Below are 17486 nucleotides of genomic sequence, written 5' to 3'. Positions count from 1 at the left end.
TCAAAATAGAGGGCTTATTTTCTTGGTGGAAACAGCCTCGGTAATGTCCGTGAGACGCATTACAAGAGCGTTAGGCGGTGACGTCACGATGGGGAAAGTCCGCCCCGTTTGTCTCTGAAGAAGACGGTCGGCCATTTTAGTTGCATCAGTCGTCATTTCACTGCGCTTCAGTAGGACGGAAAGAGAACGTCTGGATTCAATTTCATCAAATTTCTCTTACAACTGTAATGGAGAATTGCCTACTGCCTATGAACTGAAACTCAACTAAATCCAAAACCAAGTAGATCCTTGTGAAGTGACGCATAAGCCAGTAGATTTCCAGTGTCGAGAGTTTGAATTTTTGGGCACCTCCATGTTAGCTAAAGGTTAGAGAGAGGAAATGGCTGTGGAAAGCATGACTGTCCATCCAAACTCCCCAACTACCAACCACGAACACAACAGTCTCCTGACTGACGAAAGGTCGAGTAATTCTACAGTCATATTTCAATGAAACTATTTATTTGTCCTCTGCTTTTTACACAAAAAAGCCCGGGGATACTTTTTTTTTCTTTTTGTCAAAGAGGGATTAAACTCGCCTTTTCTGGAAAACGGGTAAAGCGGTAACGGACTTGTGCGTTGACAAGACGGCGCCAACTGGGAGGCCAAAATAACGTCGGAGATATCGTTTTCCCTTTATTTTATTACATTATCTCACCTCGACGGTGAACCGGCTCAACGCGGACTGATATGACGAGTAAAAAGAGCAGGCCGACGCTCTTAAACACACTTTACTTTGGCACGGACGTCGACCACTTCGACGAACGCAAACCCGACGTCAAGTGGTTTAGGCGTTTTTTGAATGCAGTAAACTAACCCAATTGTTCAAAATAATTGTCCGTGGGTAACATTGTTATTTGCGTGTTCAAAACAAAATTGTGGATTTAAGGTGTGCCCATTCCGGCGGCTAGCCTAGCCACATTTGCTTCGTAACGGCTAACCGTAATAGTGTTGTTTTTTTTCTTTTTTCTTTTTTCTTTTTATAAACACTCCGTTGTTTCTCGTCAGTCCTCACGTCATATAACAAGTGACATTATAACGTTACCCACGTATAGTCAAAGTTCTTTAAAACTACTAATCTAACACGACACAAACGTGTTATTATTGTAAATTTTATATCAGCGAGCCACTATAACAACTTCATTTACCAAATGTCCCAGTTGCCAAACTAGTACTACTAATTGTTTACTTTTAACCTGGCGAATATTCTTTACAGGATTGGAGTCTTTCTTTCACCTTTAACCTTAATTTAAAGGGCACATTAGCTGTCAAATATAGCTGTTTTTCTTCTTCCCCCCACCCTGATTGTGCTGTTTGTCTAACATGTTTTAAAACTGTATGTACCAACGCTGTGTGTAAAATGTCTGCAAAGCATCCCAGAAGTCAAACACAAAAATCAATTTGTAACGTAACCACCCAGTTCCCAGTTGGCAAATTGGTTGAATATTTTAGTAAATACAATTCCCAGCCCCCACAAATCCCACCAGTGACCCCAAAGTGTTAGGGGGAGGATTTTTTAATGGTTGTAAGTGCAAAATATGAAGAAGCCCTGTCACAGTAAGTATCCCCCCTTTTAATCATGGCCCTTCTCTTAATTAATTATGCCTCTTTAACCATTGTGCATGGTGTGTTTTGCATAGAGAAGAACTTGTGATTTGTTGAAAGTTATGAACTTGGTAGAGGGTGTGTTGTTGATTGATAATTTGACATAATAGAGAAATGTGACATTCTTTTGTCGTCGCTTATCCTCAGATATGCAATCAGCACCTTTTTGTCAAGTTGTGTTTGACATACTGAACTAAGCCTTCTGGCAGAGTGCAAAATAACCTGGTTGGTATGTGTTTGCACTTATCCGTGTAGGCCCGAGAGGTGCCACTGTCGTGTGAGTCACGCCAACCTTTCACCATTATGGAGTCAAAATCCCTAAGATTCAGGATAAATTATTCCCTGTTAAAAATTGACTGTCAATCTGTTGTTGCTGGCCAGACACCCACAAATACTCAAGTATTTTCTGAGACATTTACTTTGTGTATTGCACTTGGGAGGACTCTATCAAACTGATTAAAAAATAATCCCTCCCACTGTTGAATTAGGGATTTTTTTAAATTAATGTATTTATTTTTGTCTAGAATTTTTTTTGTTGCTAAATTCATAAGTGATTTCCAGTCCGGGTGATATGGTACACTATGGTGCAATGAGAGCTCATCAGCAGTGCCATGTAAAATTGTAATTATAAATATATCTTTGTTCATCTATCTATGCCGGTAATGTATAGTGACAGACAGAACAGTGAAATGTTCATGCATTTAATGGCATAAGGTGCAATAAACCTGTGAATCCACTTTTTGCCATTCATACAACAGAATAAGCCATGGCTTCTTGCGAAGATATCTGCTTTGGGAAGTTCCGTAACTTGGGACAAGATCTTTATTATTTCTGTATTGATAGTTTTTGTGACATTTTTTACATATTTGTGTTATAACACACAGTGAGTGAAAAGTCAATATATTAAACTAACAGGTTTCTATGTTGTGTGTACACAGGCCAGAGGATGGCGAACTAGAGGAGGGCGAGCTTGAAGATGATGGGGGTGAGGTGGAGTTGGGAGGCGATGCGTCTGCTGGAGGAGGAGGTGCAGAAGTGGGCGAGGAAGCAGGCGGAAGTGACGGCGTCGCGGCAGGGGACGCCGGCGGTGGCGGTGAGCGTCCCCCTCGAAGCCGGGAGCGCCACGCCAGCAGCAATTCGGACGAGGAGCGCTCGCACCGGCGCAAGCGGAAGAGGAAAAAAGAGAGGGAACGTGAGAAGAGGCGCACAAAGAGGAAACGCAAGTCCAAGCACAAAGTAAGAAAAACGCTCAACAGGTTACACGGATAATATACGGAATCACGACAAGACAAAAAATGTCATGTGTTCTTACTGCTCTTAAACTATTTTGTATACTCGAGATCAGTGGTTACGCTTTCCTATTTTTGCCAAGTCAAGCCCAGTTTTACCTCAGTAAAAAACAATGAGAAAAATAAATTGTCCAAAAGTTGTCCAAGTGCCTTTCACAACACCTTATTGAGAAACAAAAAAATGAACATGACAATCTCATGTACAAAAATAAATGAAGTAAAATTAGCAATTATAATTGCACAAATTTTTGCCATAAAACTTCACCTAGATAACCAGTATTAGTCTCACAATATTTAGATCAATATGTTGGTTAGTGCAATAAGGTTGATAAACTGCTCTAGATGAGCATCACAAATAGCAAGCAGACGTGCGTAAAAGCAGGCTGGGCACTAAATCACTGTCTGCTGTCCTACCAAGACTGACCTGGGAGGGGCAGCGTGGTGCCACAGGTCACCCAGACTGACAAAAATTACAAAGAAAAGTAGTAGGAGTAGAAATAATAAATGGAAGTTAGTCCTCCTGCTTCATAAATATAATATGGTGGGGTGGGCATATTTGCTCAATATCATTTTTAGAAACATCCCATAATTGGATTTAGACTATATTTGTTCAGAAATGGCAGCCCCAAAATCAGTTTTAATATGTCATATTTTCTCCTGCAGCGTCACGCTTCATCTGACGACGAATTTTCGGACTTAAGCGATGATTCCGACTACTCTCCCAGCGAGAAGAGGAAGTACAGAGAGTACAGCCCCCAGTACCCCCCCGCCGTAAGTCAATGGGGAAAACACACAATACCTTGTCTCGACCAGGCTTTTTACATGATCGTCCGATCCCTCCCACAGTCTCACGGTGGCTACGGCGGCCCCAAGAAGGGTGGCTACATGAAGTTGGACAAGCAGGGCTACGGCGGCTACGATGACTACGAGGAGGAAAACTATGAGGGGGAGGAGGAGCAGGACATGGGCGGCGAGGAGTATGATGAATTCACCAAGGAGCTCAACATGTACCGAAAGACCAAGGAGGGCGGACGTGGAGGGCGAGGTGGGTGTGATGAGCTTGAGAATTGTCACCCTCCTGTTGTGTTCCATGACAAATTGTCAACAACAGCAAGTTTTAGGTGCAAGAAAAAATAAGGCATTAGAATATGGTAGAAAATTTGATTTATATGAGTTACTCAATTCAAAAAGTAAAACTCGTATAGCTTCATCAAACTAATGGGAAAACCAAATCTTATCTTATTTGGAAGGTAGCAAATTATTGAGATTATTATATAGCATTCATATTTTTTTAATGGTGAATTTTGAATTTTTGTTTGCTGTAAGCTGTAATCATCAACATTATGCAAACTGTTAAGTGATTTTTAAAATTAGTTTTTCTTTTTGCATTGAACTATTGAAATGGATTGTTTTCCACAATATTAAAATTCATCGAGGTGCATCTCTTTTTTTTTTTAAATAATACAATTTCTGATGGCCTCATTTTTGTTCTTTTTATTACAATTTAAAATGAATTTCTGAATTTGCAAACATAGATGCTGCATTGCCTATATTGAACCCACCATAACACAAGTTGGCTGAAAGGGAGAACGTTTTTTTTTTTGCACTTAATATTTACTGAAATGTTAGTGATGATTAAACATGCAGCGTGTCACATTGACCCATGAACACGTGACAGAGAATGACAGCGAATGTGCAAGAGGTCTTCCAAAATGAAGGCCTTTATTAGCCTTAAAAAAAAAGTCAATCACTAAATTTGGCACCATAAACAACTTGGATATATTTTCTCTGGAAAGAAAAATACTTTTCTACTCTAAATTTTTGTTTTTGTTTTAGCATAATACAAATGGGCTACAATTGTGTTGGTCGAATAGAGTACATGACTAAATGGTGTCGCCTGCAGGCAGTATATTTCTTAAAATATTGTAAATTAACATTCAGATCGTATCGCCTAACCGGAGTGGAGCTCTTGATTTTGATTAAGTGACCTTAAAGAGTTCACAATTTGGTGTCCTATATAACTGTATTTCATGCTATGGTCTTTAATGAACCGTGAATTTGAAATCAGGTTGAAATGGTCAGGATGGGAGTCAAAATCGACATCGACACTTTCAGCATTTGATGTTCTTGAAGAAGGCTCTTTGATATCATCAGCATCAAATCTGCTGCTGAACAAGGCTGAAGATTCAGTTTTATTTTGATGAGCTGACGTCACGAACAGAGACATTATTATTTTTGCTGTAAAAATTAATCTCATCCTCTTCCTCCAGGAGGCCGCGGCCGCATGAGGAACATGAGGGGCCGCGGTGGAATGAGGGGCGGGCGGCGAGGAGGACGAGGAGGCAGCCGAGGAAGAGGAGGACGGGGCGGAAAGATGGCAGATGATGATGGAGATGGTTTTGGGGAGGACATGGAGGTGAGTGCTTTTGACGTGTGTCTCTTTTGCTGTGGATGAATGGAAGGCATTCAACTATTTTTTTTCCTTCAGTTTGACGACAACTTCGACAACATGGGGGAAGATGACTATGACGACTATCAGTACAAGAGGCACAAAGACAGAGGAAGAGGTATGTCCTTTGCTCCTGTAGGTTTTTTGTTTTGTTTGTTTGTTTGTTTGTTTTAATTTCCCGCCGTGAACCCGTGTCTCTGTATTGGACTCCAGGCAGAGGTGGCCGCGGAAGGGGTCGAGGCAAAGGAGGAGGACGCGGCATGATGAGAGGCAAAATGAGGAGCCGGGGAAGAGGACGAGGGGACATGGGCCACGATGAAGACAACAATGGAGACATGGACAACGGGGTATGGTTTCCCATCTCCTTGTACCAAATGAATGTACCACAGCTTTGTTTCCACACTATAGTGTAGGGCTGGACAATAAGTTGAATTGATTCAATTATTCTTCATTTTACTTTAAATGTTTGTTGGGTTTATTAGATTAAAAAATGAAAAATCTCATGGTCCACCCTCAAAGTTGTCACAAAAAGTTAATATGTATCTTGAAATAGCTGTACTAATATACTGAATTAACCTCACCCAGGGCTGGACTGGCACGAAAAACCGACCGTTGCATTTTGACCCGGCCCAGCCCAGCCCAGTACGACTCTTGCCTAACATGTAGTTCTTACACTGATATTTATTGATGATATTACAGTTTGCTATCTATATTCAAAATGGATTGACGGACTGGTCCATCTAAATTGTGGGTCAGTCTCTTGGGGTAAAATGTAGGAAAACAACATTTAAAAAGCACTGCATTGGCCCAGTCCAGCCCTGACCTCACCTCAATTTACTTCCCCAGTGAGAAGTCTGGGCCTGTTTGATAGAACACAAGCCTGTTATTTTTTTTACATATGCATAATTTTGTACCTTCTGCCATCTAGTGGAAGAGCATTTAATTGTTCCGGCATGGTTTTAAAATTTGATGATCATTTTCAGGATATGTCATTGAAATTGGGGTGTGGGGGTGCTTCATTGGTGCTTGTAGTTTAATGTACTTGGTCTCTTGCTTACATCTCTTGATGTGGTGTTCTTTCGTTGTGTGATTGTATTTTTTTAAGGACGGAGGAGGTGATGCTGGGTCAGGAATGGGCAAGAGAAATCAGAATGAGAAGTACCAGGATAAGAAAGGAAAAGCCATCTGCAAATATTACATGGAAAACAGATGCACCTGGGTGAGCCAAGAACAATATATTTTGCTCTTTAAGCTTTTACTAATCATATATTTCAGTAGTATTATTTATATACTTCCTCTTTTGATCCCTAGGAGGAATACTGCAACTTTAGTCACGACATCGAGTTGCCCAAAAACAAAGAGCTGTGCAAGTTTTACATCACTGGCTACTGTGCTCGAGCCAACCACTGCCCTTACATGCATGATATCCTTTCACAGCTTTTAAAAACGTTTAGTATCACATGATCTTTAGTTTTGTGTATTAGTGCCTTAACGGTGACGCCACGTGAATTCCCCTGCAAGCTGTTCCACACCACGGGCAACTGTGTCAATGGCGACGAGTGCATGTTCTCCCACGAAAACCTCAACAACGATACCCAGGAGCTGCTCAACAAGGTCTGACCACTCATGTGCCCAAATAATTCTGGATTTTTAGATTTCATTGAATCCCTGCTATTTAAAAATATGAGTAATTGATTGATGCCTTCTCTAAAAAAATATATATATAATTGCCTAGAGTTGCCACAAGAGGGCAGCAAAGCATTATTTTTGTTAAATTACGCTTCTCAACTCACTTCAACTTAGTTCACTGGCACTTCGTTAGCACAAAACCACAAACATGATTTTTTTTCAGCATTTAACTAATTGTCAGTCTACCACAAAACTAGAATAATTGGCCTGGCTGTTTCAATTATTTTTGGAGGGGAGATGAACTCCAGTACTGTACTAATATTTTCCCTTTTGTTTTGTGTTCGTTCAGATGCTGGCTGAGGACGCAGAGGCTGGGGCGGAGGATGAGAAGGAGGTGGAGGAGCTGAAGAAACAGGGGATCAACCCTCTACCTAAACCCCCACCTGGAGTAGGCCTACTGCCCACTCCTCCTCGCCCGGCACCCATCGAAGCCAACGCTGGGGCGGGGGATTTCGGCCCCGCAGCCGGGGACTTTGGGGGCATCCCATCCGCAAACCAGGCGCCCGTTGCCACAAAGCCTCCCCCCGGTGTTCCCGGGATGGTTCCATCTCCAAATTCCTGCACTGGTGGTCCTCCTGTACAGAATCCAGAGGGAGCTCCATACCAAGGAGCACCCATGAACCCCACTGGACAACCCCCTCAGATGGCCCCCCCGCCTGGTGGAGGGGGTGGCGGGAAGAAGATCCCCTCTTTATTTGAGATTAAAGTGCAGCCAACTGGACAGCTGGCTCATAAACTGGCTGTTAAGTGAGTACACACAAGTTTACTTCATTTAGTAGGCCACACTCCTGTAGACAAAGTAGACACACTCCTGTGGGGTTGATGCTGGAGGAAGCCGGGTGGTAAACTTCTCAAGATGATGCAGGGAAAGGTCCAGATAACTACTGTATTAGTGGTGAAAGTTAGCAGCTTCGCACCTCATTTCTTGTTTGTTTCAAGTGGGTGCCCTTATTAGTTACTGTGCGGATTCATGTAGTGAACAAAATGTCAAACACAAATTCCCCCTCACCCGTCACTGAACAATAAAATATGTACGTCCCAAAAAAAAAAAGTGCTCGCGCGAAGCCACCATTGGCTACTTTGACTGCATGAAAGTAAGTGGCTCTAGAACTTGGCCTGCATAGCTTCCCAGTCATGGGTGTAGAAAATTGGTGTGGGTGCTGCTATGTAAATGAGACAAATCGGGACATCTCAGTTCGTAGACACACATTTTTATAAATATACAAGATTTAATTGATTCTTTTGTTTAACTCTTGTTGATTGGGCACTCCAGAAAAGCAGTTATTTGTTTACAAACAATAGAAAGTCAGTTTTACACAAAACATTCACTTAATTAGTTTGTGTACTGTTTTTCATTCACTAATGGGGTGCTTTTCCTAGAAGCCAGGCGCCCGGCAATAACCAGGCAGCAACCCCAGCACCTGGCGCACCAGGGGCTCCCCCGACCTGCTTCCCCGCCGAGAACATGGGCACGTTTGCATCTGGCGATTGCCCTCCGCACGGGGGCGCCTTGCAGCCTCCTCAGGACGGCGGGAACTACTTCAACACGTTCTTCAATCAAGAAGGAATAAAGATGGAAGGAGTGGTTGAAGAGGGTGAGAATAATCAGACCATTTATGATTTTATTAGGCCTGTCACTACCTAGAATAATTTGCTAACTGGTTTACATAGTCCTTTATAGAAGCTAAATAGATTTTTTAAAAACATGAAAGAATTAATTTATTTTGGATAACAACATTTATTGTGAAAATCGCAAATCAAAATTATGCATATGCAGTATGGCTTGCAGTGTGGAGGCTAGCTAGATTTGATAAGGGGGCGTGGTGGAGGAACTTGTGTGCATGCCACAAAGCTAACTAAACATTATTATTAGGGCTGCTATCAAATATTTTGGTATTCAGATATCCTATTGAAAATTCTAGCGAAAAATCAGGTACTTGGATTGAAATATATATTCTTGATTGATTAAAGAACAATTATAAATAGGCTACAGAAAACAAAACACATTTGCACGTAATAATAAACAACCAACTGGTTTTCGTTTTTTAGATAATCAACTTTTTTTCTTCTTTTTTTTTAAACTTAAACTGTGATTTAGCAACACACTATTTTCCTCTCTGAATCTCTCCCCACAGATTTTGGTCTATGCGATGATAAGTGACGTCAGAACCACAGTAGCGATTTTGGGGAACTTTAGCACTGCTAGCTAGCGCGGCTAGCTTGCTGCTTGGTGGCAGCCTCCATTAAACACTGGCAATGTCAGCGCATTTATGTCTTACTGCGCTTAACTGGAGCTTGAACGTGATTTCAGGACGAAGTTGTGTTACTGCTGTCTGTCGCATGTTTGGTGCCGTCACAAAGTATGAATAGACGAGTCATGTCAGTCCTTATGCTGCATTATGCCGTGGCGACACGCTTCCAGGAACAACTTTAAAATAAAAGCGCTACAATGAATTTATCTCATACTATTTGGTAATGTGAGGTTTATTTAGAAATTAAGTTTCTCTCACCGCGTTAGCGTCGTGTACTGTCATGCATACTGCCGTTCGCTTGACTACGATTTCCTCAGTAAACAGATGTCACGTCCAATTTCTGCTGGTCTCCTTTCTTTTCTGCTATGTGCACTTGTTTACAACTGACAGTATGCACGCGTAGACACTCAACGTCAACACGTGCCAGGGGGAGGGGGGCACTCAACGTCAACGGTATGTTGTGCGCGTTGACGTATTTACGTCATCGGCTAGTCGGGACCAGCCCTAATGTGATGACGTCACCAACTTGTGCTACCGCGGTAAGACGGTGGAGTCAAAATCTCCACCTTCTGCAAAATGTATACCTTATATTGAATATACCGTTTAAATCACCCAGCCCTACCCCACAGCCCTAATTTTAATCTATTTTGCCCCTTTTCTTATAGAAAAACCAAATGACATTGACATGATAAAAATCCAAGTTATTGTTTTGATTCTGTTTTTTTTTTAAACAATTCCCAACCCTCACATCACATTCTTGGATAATTAACTTTCATCACCTGCGCTCTGGTGCTCGGGGCTACTTAAAAGTGAGCCTTCCTTTGCTGAGCTCTCATGAAACGTCTCCCCCTAGGCGACAACTACCAAGAAGGTGCTGGCAAGTTAAGCAGCCAGGAAGACGCCACCAACGGAGCAAATAAGGGAGGAATATCCGTCTCGGACCTCCCTCCGGCCCAGCGTGTGCTCTTCATGAGGATCCAACAGAAGCAACAGGAGGAGGAGCGAGCCCGCCACATAGATAGAGGCACAGAGAAGAGCAGAGACACTGAAGGTAAACATCTGACAACATCTTTGCCCTCCATCTTCTACAACATTTATCTTGTTCTGGTTCAATGGAACTCTTCAGTCCAAGCCACTGATTTCAGGTGTGCACGGAGGGCTGTCAACCTATCAATTAGAGGGCTGACATAGTCCAACCCTCATAAATCAGTACATACTGTATCTCCATGGCTTGGTGCTTAATTATTTTGAGTTAATGTGTCAGTATAGTTTTTAAGATTATTTTTTAGAGGCTTTGGTAATTCAATGTGTGTGAAGGATTTTATGTACATTTCTGTGACGAGACATTACTTTTCCAGGAGGAGAAAATGTTTAAGAGCTTATTTGGTACCAGGAGTGAATAAGCAAATCCGAGAATGAATAAACAAATCAAAAACTGGAAAAATACATTTTTGTGGGGGGAAAAATTATTGTAAGACCAGATCTCCTAGCCTTGCAGTCACCGGCTTTGCAGATATCTCATGGATTCTTTTGTTTCCAGGCGATTCTGGCAACTGGTACTCCAGCGAGGATGAGGACGGTGGCGGCAGTGTGACGTCCATCCTCAAGACTCTTCGGCAGCAGACGCAGGCTCCTCCAAAGTCGGACGCGCCGAGTGACCCTCGCCTCCAGAAGTCCACCAACCCCCCGACTCGCCCCGCCGACCCGCGTCTGGCTCGTGACCCGCGTCTGGCCCGCGCCACCGGACCCGACCTGGCACCGCCTGCGCCCTCATCGGGCCCGCCGGCAGACCCGCGGTTAGCCCGACTGGCTGCCGTCTCGGCCGGGCCTGCCACCCACCAACCCGCCGCCCCCAAAGCGGAGCAACCTCTGATATACAAACCGCCACCGCTCACTGCACCGGCAATGGAGGAGGAGGAGACGGAGCGGGTCCTGCGGGACAAGCCGGTGCCGATCCCTCTGGATCCCCTGATGGGAATGGCCTTGAGGGACCCCCGTTCCCAGCTGCAGCAATTTAGCCACATCAAGAAGGACATTGTTCTCAACATACCCGCTTTCTCTAAAACCATCACCTGGTCCCCTGAAGACCTCCTCCCACTTCCACTACCCAAGCAGGACCTGCTTCCGCTCCCGCCAGGCATTCCTCCGGTCCCCTCCCTCGACCCGCGTCTGTCCCGCATCGTTCACCCCCACTCGCAGTCTCCTCCCACAGCACCACCCCCCTCCTCGGAACCCCCAGCCCCCTCGTCATCCTCCACCCTACCAGACTTTGAGCTGCTGTCTCGTATCCTGAAGACAGTCAGCTCTAGCCCTTCCCAGTCCTCGTCCCCTCCACCAGCGCCCACCCCCGCTCCTCCTCTGGCGCTGTTGGCTCAACCTCCCCCTCTTCCGTCTACCCCCTCAGAAAAGCCTGTTGACCCCCGCATGGCACGGAAAGGTCCCACGGACCCCCGCCAACAGCCGCAGAAGTCGTCCCTCAAGCAACCGTCAGAACCTCCGGCCGCGCCTCCTGAATCCTCCTCTACTGCCGGGTCCACGTCCGGCTCCTCCTCGCCACCCACCATCGCTCCCTATGATCCAAGGCTTCTTTCCTCTGGTGGGACTGGACGCAGTGCCGCACCCAGCGCACCAGGGGGCGCCAATGTCCTGAGCATCAGTCTGTATGACCCTCGGACTAACAAACCAGGAAGCCCTGGCACAGCCAGCGGCCCCAACAACTCCCCCAACTCCGAGTCCCGACAGAGTGAGCCCTCAACTAGCAAACCCAAACCGAAGGAGCCCTTGTTTGTCCGCAAATCTGCACTAGAGCAACCCGAGCCGGAGAAAAGCGCCGAGCAAGGCACCGACCGGTACAACAGCTACAACAGACCCCGACCCAAACCTTCCCCCTCGCCCAACTCTGCTGCACAGGGAGGGCCCCCCGCCGGGGGTCCGGCCGCTACTGGAACAACGGCGGAACAGGCGCCCGCCGGCGTCCACAACCTGCCCGTGTCCACCCTCTTTGGTGTGGTCAAGCAGGCCGGCAAGGCCGGTGGGACCAGCAGCCCGTTTGGGGGGAGCAGCCCGGCCCAGACGGAGCAGCCTACAGCGGAGCAGGACAACGGGTCACTCAAGGACGTTTTCAAGGGCTTTGATCCAACCGCCTCGCCCTTCTGCCAGTGATGCCAGTTACCTGCTGACATGTTGTTGATCCGACATGGACACACGCCATGAGTGCGAAAGACTTTTTGGGATGTGGGAGAGTTAAACGTCTATTTTAAACAGAACAATTGTTGTATAAGTGTGGACAGAACCGTTTTAGCATCCGCTCATTACCTCACTCGTCTCGCCTCCAACACATTGAATAATGATGGCATCCGAATTTTCGTGATTTGTGTTATGTTATGATTAACTCAGCAGCACCACTGCCCATCGTCCCATAACTAGCTTCGTTTTTGAATATTTATTTTTCTACTTCCTGTGCACTGTCCTCCTAGGGAGGGCCCGGTTTTTAATGTCTCACCTTCGCAGTTTCATGAAGGGTAGACTCTTCTTCCTTTTCTCCCCCCAGTCTTGTTCCTCCTTTTACTGAGGAAGAGAAATCGGTAGATTCGGATTGGGAGTGTCCTTGTTGCGTCTCTGGCGTTCTTGTTGGCGACGGGACAATCACAAATGGTTTAGCGCTGATTGCCAATTGAGAACATGAGTTTTGAGACCAACTCCATCAGGCAAGACCCTTTTTGTAAAAAAATAAAAATGTTCCTTTTAATTTATTTTTATACTTAAAACATACTTCCACATAATGTATGTTGATTTAACACGATGTATTTTTTATTAGGTTCTGTTGTTCAATGCACGATGATTTTTTTGTTGTTGTTGGGCTTTGTAAATCTGCTTTTGTTTCTTTGCAATAACATCAATGATCCATATGAGCTGTTTCTTGTCCATTATAATGGATTGGTGGACTTTTCTAACTGTACACGATAGTATTTGAATAAAGACACCAACCAGATTCAGCGTAGCTTCCTGGTTCTCCATTTCATTTCCGACCATCAGAGAGATGTACTTTTAATTTGTGCTTGCACCCTGTTGCTTTCTGAATTCCGAATCATTTTCGACAGGCGCCTATGTGGGGCTCTGTGTTCTTGCCAGCGGCGTGCGGCCCACTTCCTGTTCTCACTTCGATCCCTCACCGCCACTTCCTGTAACCCCGCCCCATCCTAGTCGGGTCGGCTCCAGTGGGACTGGTGAGTGCACCTCAGAGATTTCCTCTCACTGCTCCACACCTCCTTTTGGAAAACTGTACATACGCTCACTGGCCGTAGCGAGCTAAATTTAGAGTATTCAATCAAACAAAGCAGACATTTGGCAAGAGAAATGGGATACACCCTGGACTGGCTGCCAGCCAATGGCAGGGGGGCTCATCTAGACAAAGAAGCGTCCGCACTCACATTCGCACCTTTGGGCAATTTAGAGTCCTCAATTAACCTTTGCTGACTTGGTGAGGGGAGAGGGATGCAGTTTGTACTGATATGATATATATTAGTTTCACTTTCAACCATATTCATATTTATTATAAGTATTGCAGCTATATTTACCGTAAATACTAATTTTGTTGCGCCCATTGGTCACTTAATTAGGTACACAAACCAACTGCACAGAACTTTCTGCAAATTGATTTTTGTCACAATATAGCAAACCACATTACTGTTATAATACAATTAATGTTCCACAAATATTGAGTTTAAAACCAAACAGAACAATAAAAGCGCATACAAAATTATGGAGTGACCACCATGACAGTGGAACACTAATATAAATAAAACATTACTGAAGATCATTCAATACTGCAACAGAAACTCATTTACACCAAGATACAATATTTTATAATAGATCCGAGGCCAGATTTATAGGCATTTTGCTGCTGTTTTGGTTAGCCACAGTGTTGGAACTGTCCTACAAGTCAACTCTTTAAAGTCCAAATGCGAACAATAGTGTTGATAAGCTAAAACAGAATACGACTAACATTGATCTAAAGAATTACTCCTTTTTTTCTTTTTTACTTGCATTTTTACAGATTATGTGACAGTGAACGTGCGCTACTGTAGGTTGATGTGCGATTGTCTTTGATGGCTAATCTTCTTAGCTGCCGCTACCTGTGGTGAACGTGTACATGTATATATAGCACATGCAATCCTCTTAAACCTTTGGCTGGGATTTGGAGATTTGACGATGGCAAAAGATGCCTGCGCCGCTGTGCTGTCATCTTGCGGGGGCGCTATGCTTGGGAGTCAGGTGACGGGGTATAAAAATAGTGGCCATTTTTCGGTCCATTTAGGGCCGGTGTCATGTGAGCTTGCAAGAGTCTCTCAAATGTAAAAAGCAGCACTACATTTGATATTCACCTTACAATTTTTTTTTTCTTCTACATTTTGCCTTATTTGTGAATGAAATAAATTCAAGATATGACACCAAGTGATGACAACATGAAGAAAAAAAGATTTGTAATACTTTTTAAATACTTATTTATTTATTTAAAAGGAAAAAGGGAAATCACATACATATGGTGCAGCCACAAAATATCCACTGCGATTCACTCACATTTTGTTAGACAGTACTCCAAAAGTGAATAAATTATTATTTTTGATTTTTTTCAGAAGTTTTTTTTTTTATGTATGCAAATGTATTTAAAAAATTTAAAACTAAGAAATGGTACATATACATATAGCGCATCTGTAAAGTTCATGTTCCCAATCATCTCTAATCTTGGCAGACAAGATATCTAGTAGATAGCTTCTCAGCTTACTTATTTACTGTATGATCGAACTTAACCTTGACTTCAAGGAAATTGCCTTAGGTCAAAGTTACTCATTAACAAGATAAAAAATTCATTGGAATCAAATAAAGCCAGTGACGAAGGTGTTCTAGATATGTCATTATTTTGGCAAAACACCCTCATATAAAGACCGACTTGGCTGACTAACTTGGAAATGTCCAATTTGACACAATAGATACAAGTCAGTGATTTCATCTTGAAATGAAACTTGATGAGGCATTAAGAAAGAGAAGAAAGGTAGAGTTAATCTCAATTAACCCGCGGGAACAAAAGTAGCCACTTAGGTGTTGGCTCGCGTCCTGCCGTGGCTTCAAATAGCAGATACGTGACTCTCTGGCGGGAGGCCTTAATCTCTTAATGTCTCCTTGTGTGTCGTAAATATCAGGACACTGCAAAGTTCCCACACAGGGAGCAGACCTGTTCGCCAAACGAAAGAAAAATCGACTTCTGTCGTATTTGTACATCTTGAGAAAGTCAAACTAATGAGTCACTCCAGGCCGTCCTTGCTCACGCCGCCGCTGTCGCGCCGTGCTGGCGCAATAGATTCGACCCCCCCTCCTCCCCAATATCCTCAATGGGTCATTCCGCTAAACCTCCTTGCTTGTAGATTTCCCGTTAAAGTCGGAGGAAGGTTTTAGGTCAGGCGGCGTCCGGCCCATATTTACTTATTCCACTCTTTGGATAGTCAGTCATCCTTCAAGTCTTCTTTGTACTATTTTTTATTGTTTTGTTAGCGTTTATGGACCAGGCATCCTCGACACAGTAACTTTTCTAGAGCACATTTTACTCTAAACAGAGTCTATTTGGTCCCATTCTTAACAGATTAAAATTTACACTTGGAAGAGAGTCAAATATTCAAAGTAAATTTTACTTAAAGTATTTTTTTTTACTGTGTACGGGAGAATTGGCCTATCCCATGATAAAAACTTAGTCAAGTTTTTTTCACTCAGATATTCTAAGTATATTTTAGAAGGATTTTTTTTTTTTGTACATTTTACTAGTTTTTTTTTTAAGTTACATAAGGGTTGAGGAATGAACTCATGACCTCCAGCTTGGGAGACTGCCACTCTACCACCTGAGCTATGCCACTCCTACTGTTTGCTAATATCCAAAAGGAGACCAAAAACATTATTTTTGGTCTCGGAGGTACGACGATTCCAGCTGACACGAGCAATATACTAACACATAGCAGGGATGGCATGGCTCAGTGAGTAGATTGGGTTGTTTCCCAACCTGAAGTTGTGGGTTTGTTCCTCAACCCTTGAGTGACATTATTTATTTATTTTTTTTAAATAAACTAGTAAAATGTAGTCAAAAATTATCCTTGCATAAGGTACTTAGAATATCTGAGTGGCAAATCAAATTATCTCGTAAAATACTTAAATTTACTGGCTTCCAAGTGTAAATTTTACACTGTTTAGAGTGGGACCAAATAAGTCTTTTTAGATTAAAATGTACTCTAAAAAATGTACTGTTAGTAAAAAACAAAAAACAAAACTAACGCTACATCATAATACTTAACAAATGCAATTAGTTCACCAACTATAAAACAGAACTTCTGTCATCATAAAGTGCCTTAATGCATACTCTTTCAACTTCACAGCTTTTCCCATTTAATTTGAGTGTGCCTGCGACTGCTGTGCTAGTCACAAAACCTTGTTTACTGCATTAATGCATTTGCTTCTTGCAATCTTGCCTCTTTCTTGCAAGCAATAAACTATAAAGACAACTGCTGGGCGTTTTGGTCCAAGAACAACATCTCCGCTTCCTGTTGTGAAGCACCAGCTTGAAACCACCTCGGCCCGGAATGTTCCCGACAAACGCTGACGCGGGATTCTAGCCCCTCCTGCTCTTCCGAGGAACATGTTATTGTCGTCTCACACACACTTCCAGAGTCATGTGACATTTGTTTGTTTGCCATTTACAAAGATTCCCAACCTAAACACTTTAAAACATCGTCCTGTGTTTTTTGTTTTTTTAAGACAAAAAGAGGTTGTGCTTTTTTGTGACTAGTTTCGGCGACGAAGAAAGAAACACAAGACGATATAGAAGATGATTTATTTTTAGACACTTTTAAAACAGTTTTGCGTTTTAACCGTTAACAACTTGATCTTCTCTGAAGAGCGAGCCGATTGGCCAGACCCCCCCCTGTGTCTTCCTCCCCCTGGTCTATTTCAGAATTCAGAGTGTTTGTCACTGGAGGGCCCTGACCCTCCGCACTACCCCGGAGCCTCGAGAATCGGAGGGAGGGGGGCAGATTGTGGGATTGAAGGATGAGGGGGCGGGACCATCAGACCCCGAAGGGCGGCGGGAAGGGAGCGAGCAGGAATTATTTTCCCATCTTGTGTGTT

The 17486-nt window shown here is 43.5% G+C and overlaps 1 protein-coding gene across 3 annotated transcripts; it reads left to right on the top strand.

Moving 5' to 3' along the window:
• The first annotated feature begins 140 nt into the window (after positions 1-140).
• On the top strand, positions 141-13311 carry zc3h4 (zinc finger CCCH-type containing 4). 3 transcript variants are annotated; one of them, XM_077565634.1, is made up of 14 exons: positions 141-459; positions 2580-2877; positions 3594-3701; positions 3777-3975; positions 5201-5346; positions 5419-5497; positions 5593-5726; positions 6485-6598; positions 6691-6802; positions 6884-6993; positions 7358-7815; positions 8452-8663; positions 10174-10371; positions 10861-13311. In XM_077565634.1, exons 1-14 carry the CDS (start codon positions 380-382, stop codon positions 12480-12482), a joined length of 3870 nt encoding a protein of 1289 aa, XP_077421760.1. In that variant the 5' UTR covers positions 141-379; the 3' UTR covers positions 12483-13311. The 3 variants fall into 3 exon arrangements, with proteins under 3 accessions (XP_077421760.1, XP_077421759.1, XP_077421761.1); XM_077565633.1 differs by having other exon boundaries at positions 8449-8663; XM_077565635.1 differs by lacking the exon at positions 141-459 and adding an exon at positions 980-1593 and having other exon boundaries at positions 8449-8663.
• Positions 13312-17486: the final 4175 nt, after the last annotated feature.

This window comes from Vanacampus margaritifer, chromosome 5 (genome assembly GCF_051991255.1).
Source record: "Vanacampus margaritifer isolate UIUO_Vmar chromosome 5, RoL_Vmar_1.0, whole genome shotgun sequence".
NCBI classification, from domain to species: domain Eukaryota; kingdom Metazoa; phylum Chordata; class Actinopteri; order Syngnathiformes; family Syngnathidae; genus Vanacampus; species Vanacampus margaritifer.
The sequence above is the reverse complement of the archived record's forward strand: the minus strand, read 5'-3'. Positions and strand labels throughout refer to the sequence as shown.

What these genes read in the sequence shown, in the direction of transcription:
- zc3h4 (XM_077565633.1), top strand. Translation starts at nt 380, where the DNA reads ATGGCTGTGGAAAGCATGACTGTCCATCCAAACTCCCCAACTACCAAC. An exon ending in AGTCTCCTGACTGACGAAAG is followed by an intron (nt 460 to 2,579) that starts GTCGAGTAATTC and finishes GTGTGTACACAG; the next exon opens with GCCAGAGGATGGCGAACTAG. An exon ending in GTTTTGGGGAGGACATGGAG is followed by an intron (nt 5,347 to 5,418) that starts GTGAGTGCTTTT and finishes TTTTTCCTTCAG; the next exon opens with TTTGACGACAACTTCGACAA.